At 38.9% G+C, this 2,381-nt stretch overlaps 1 protein-coding gene across 1 annotated transcript in view; it reads right to left on the bottom strand.

Moving 5' to 3' along the window:
* LOC106522076 (cytoplasmic phosphatidylinositol transfer protein 1) overlaps positions 1-2,381 on the bottom strand; it is a 72,649-nt gene that overhangs the window by 13,784 nt on the left and 56,484 nt on the right. The window contains exon 3 of the mRNA XM_014014929.1: positions 612-700. Within this exon, the coding sequence (XP_013870383.1) occupies positions 612-700 (89 nt within the window). The remainder of the gene's footprint in view (positions 1-611; positions 701-2,381) is intronic.

Raw genomic sequence — 2,381 nt, 5'->3', positions numbered from 1 at the left:
CAAGAATGGTGGAGCTACTCATTACTGAGTCCTTTTTTTGACACTTTGATTTCTGTTTTGGGGGGTTTTCAGATTTTATTTATTTTTTAGCTATGGTCTCTTAAACTTTTGATCAGCTGGAAAAAATCATGTTTGAGTGTAAATGCAGTTTTCAGAAAATTCTCTGCTCAAAAGTTCTTGTCTCTTGCACTGATTTCTTCTTTTAATATTGTGAAGCTCTACTTAGAACCTTCTTAAGATCCAATAGTGCAAAATGCAAATTCTTGCACTTTTTTGACTGGTCTTAAGATTTTGATCARTATGATTAAACAACCAGTTTATATAAGATGCATGAATCTGACTCCTGGATAAATATTACAAATAATTAAAAGGGGATAAAATATCATACAGTGGTTTTAAGTTTGACTCTTGTTGATACAGTCAATTTAATTTTTCCTTCAATGATCCCATACAGCAGCTGATGTCCAAATTATTATTACAGAATATAATCATTACCACAAATCATATTGCTTTCATCCACTTATTTCTTGCTCATATCAAAAGTCAGTTAAGATTAGGTTACAGCCAATATAATCTGGAGTCATGTTATAAAAGAACAAACAAAGCTTTACCTGTGATGGTGTATGGGTAATAGTTCCAAGCCTTTTCTGTGACGTAGAATATTTTAGGGACCACGGCTCGGGCCCAGCTGGGCAGCTTACTGAAACACACATAAATATCAGTGAATTGATTTGTTCACAGACGAAGAAAAAGAAGAAAGACTGATGAGACAAATAGCCTGTGCCTCAGAGGACAAACGGGGCTTTTCTTGAAGTTTCTCGACTCTTTTTATTCGGCCTATCAGCCAGAACAGGCAAAGACAAACTCCAGCTGTGTGGAGCCTATGGAGGTCCCGCAATGCAGGCTTTACGGTCCCCGGAGAAGCTGATTACACTGATTACACTGATTACACCCCACACCCCGCTGGGGGAGTTTCACTGAAGCTGATGCTGTGAGAGATACAAAGAGAAGCACAGGAGGGGGGGAAATGCAGAGGACTATTTCTCACCRCAAATGAACTTGAAACGGAGGAAAATTGTCAGGCCACAGACGTGAAATCTGAGGGGAAGGGAGCTGATGACAGTTTTTAATCACTAATTGACAATAGATGTGGAGAAAAGAGAGGAGTAATAATCATTATTGAGTTCAGTTTAGCTCAAATGACAACAAATATTGTACAGGAGCGGGATATGAGGTTTCAAATCCCTTAAGATTACCATTTTCTTTTTCCAATGTGTCCAAGATGATAGAAATTATGGATTTGTTGGAGACTTWTTGAGGTTACAATGATACGAGACAGACGGTTCCCTCCAGCAAATGTTCAGGGAAGTATCCAAACACAGCAGACCGGTCACACGTACTCACTCTGACCCATTTACAACCCCCACACACTCACAGAGTCACACACACAAACTGCAGCGATAACACAGTAACAGGTGGTTTGTGGGCGAAGAGAGGCGGGCTCCCCGTCCGACGGCAACTGCTCAAATTATCCATCGCTTCCACTGACCTCATCTCCCTCAGTCCCAACCACACAACACACACACAGCACTGTCTTCTTCTTCTCTTAGTGTGTTAGTGACAGCTCAGATTTCCCAGAGGCACACGACTTGTCACTTCTGACCACAAAACTTCTTGTCTCTCCTCCTCCGTCTCTTGGTTTGGTAGCTCTCTTTTTGTCTGTGTCTTTTGGGAGCGAGTGCAACCAGCTGTCTGTCACAGAACTCGATRGTGTTCATTGTGAACTTTTTCATCCTGTCTCACTGGAATAAGACAAAGGGATGAAATTCAGGAAAACAATTGTGAGAATACTGTATATTGTGAGGAATTAAAAACATAAAACACATAAAGAAACATCAATTCAAAAGATTTGAAATATTGCTGAATTATAACTGAAAAAACAAACTCATAAGACTAAATATTCAGTTTGATTTTTTTTTCGTTTTACAAATATGCCCGGCCTTTTACAGGCAGGCAAGCAAAGTCAAAAAGGAAATGTCTACATGAAGGGTTCATGATACAATTGCTGCACTATTAAGAAATAGCTTTAAACTATTTGTCAAACGTGCATTGTGTTGTTAAATGTCATCATGGTCAGTGAATGACTTGTACAGTTGGCTCAGGAAAACAGCCAAATGTGTTTTTGAGGTGACATTTAAAGACATTATTATTGTCTGGACAGATGAGAAATGTTTCAGCCAGCAGTGCCGCTAATAAAACATCTTCAATGCATTTAGTTTTATCAGAATCAAAAAGCATTTCTTCAGAACGACAGAACATTTCTCCAGGAAATCTTACGAGACAGAGTCTGTAATAAAAAAATAATTGAAACTGCCAATAAA

This window comes from Austrofundulus limnaeus, unplaced genomic scaffold (genome assembly GCF_001266775.1).
Source record: "Austrofundulus limnaeus strain Quisiro unplaced genomic scaffold, Austrofundulus_limnaeus-1.0 Scaffold120, whole genome shotgun sequence".
NCBI lineage: Eukaryota > Metazoa > Chordata > Actinopteri > Cyprinodontiformes > Rivulidae > Austrofundulus > Austrofundulus limnaeus.
This window is presented reverse-complemented; position numbering and strand designations above follow the sequence as displayed.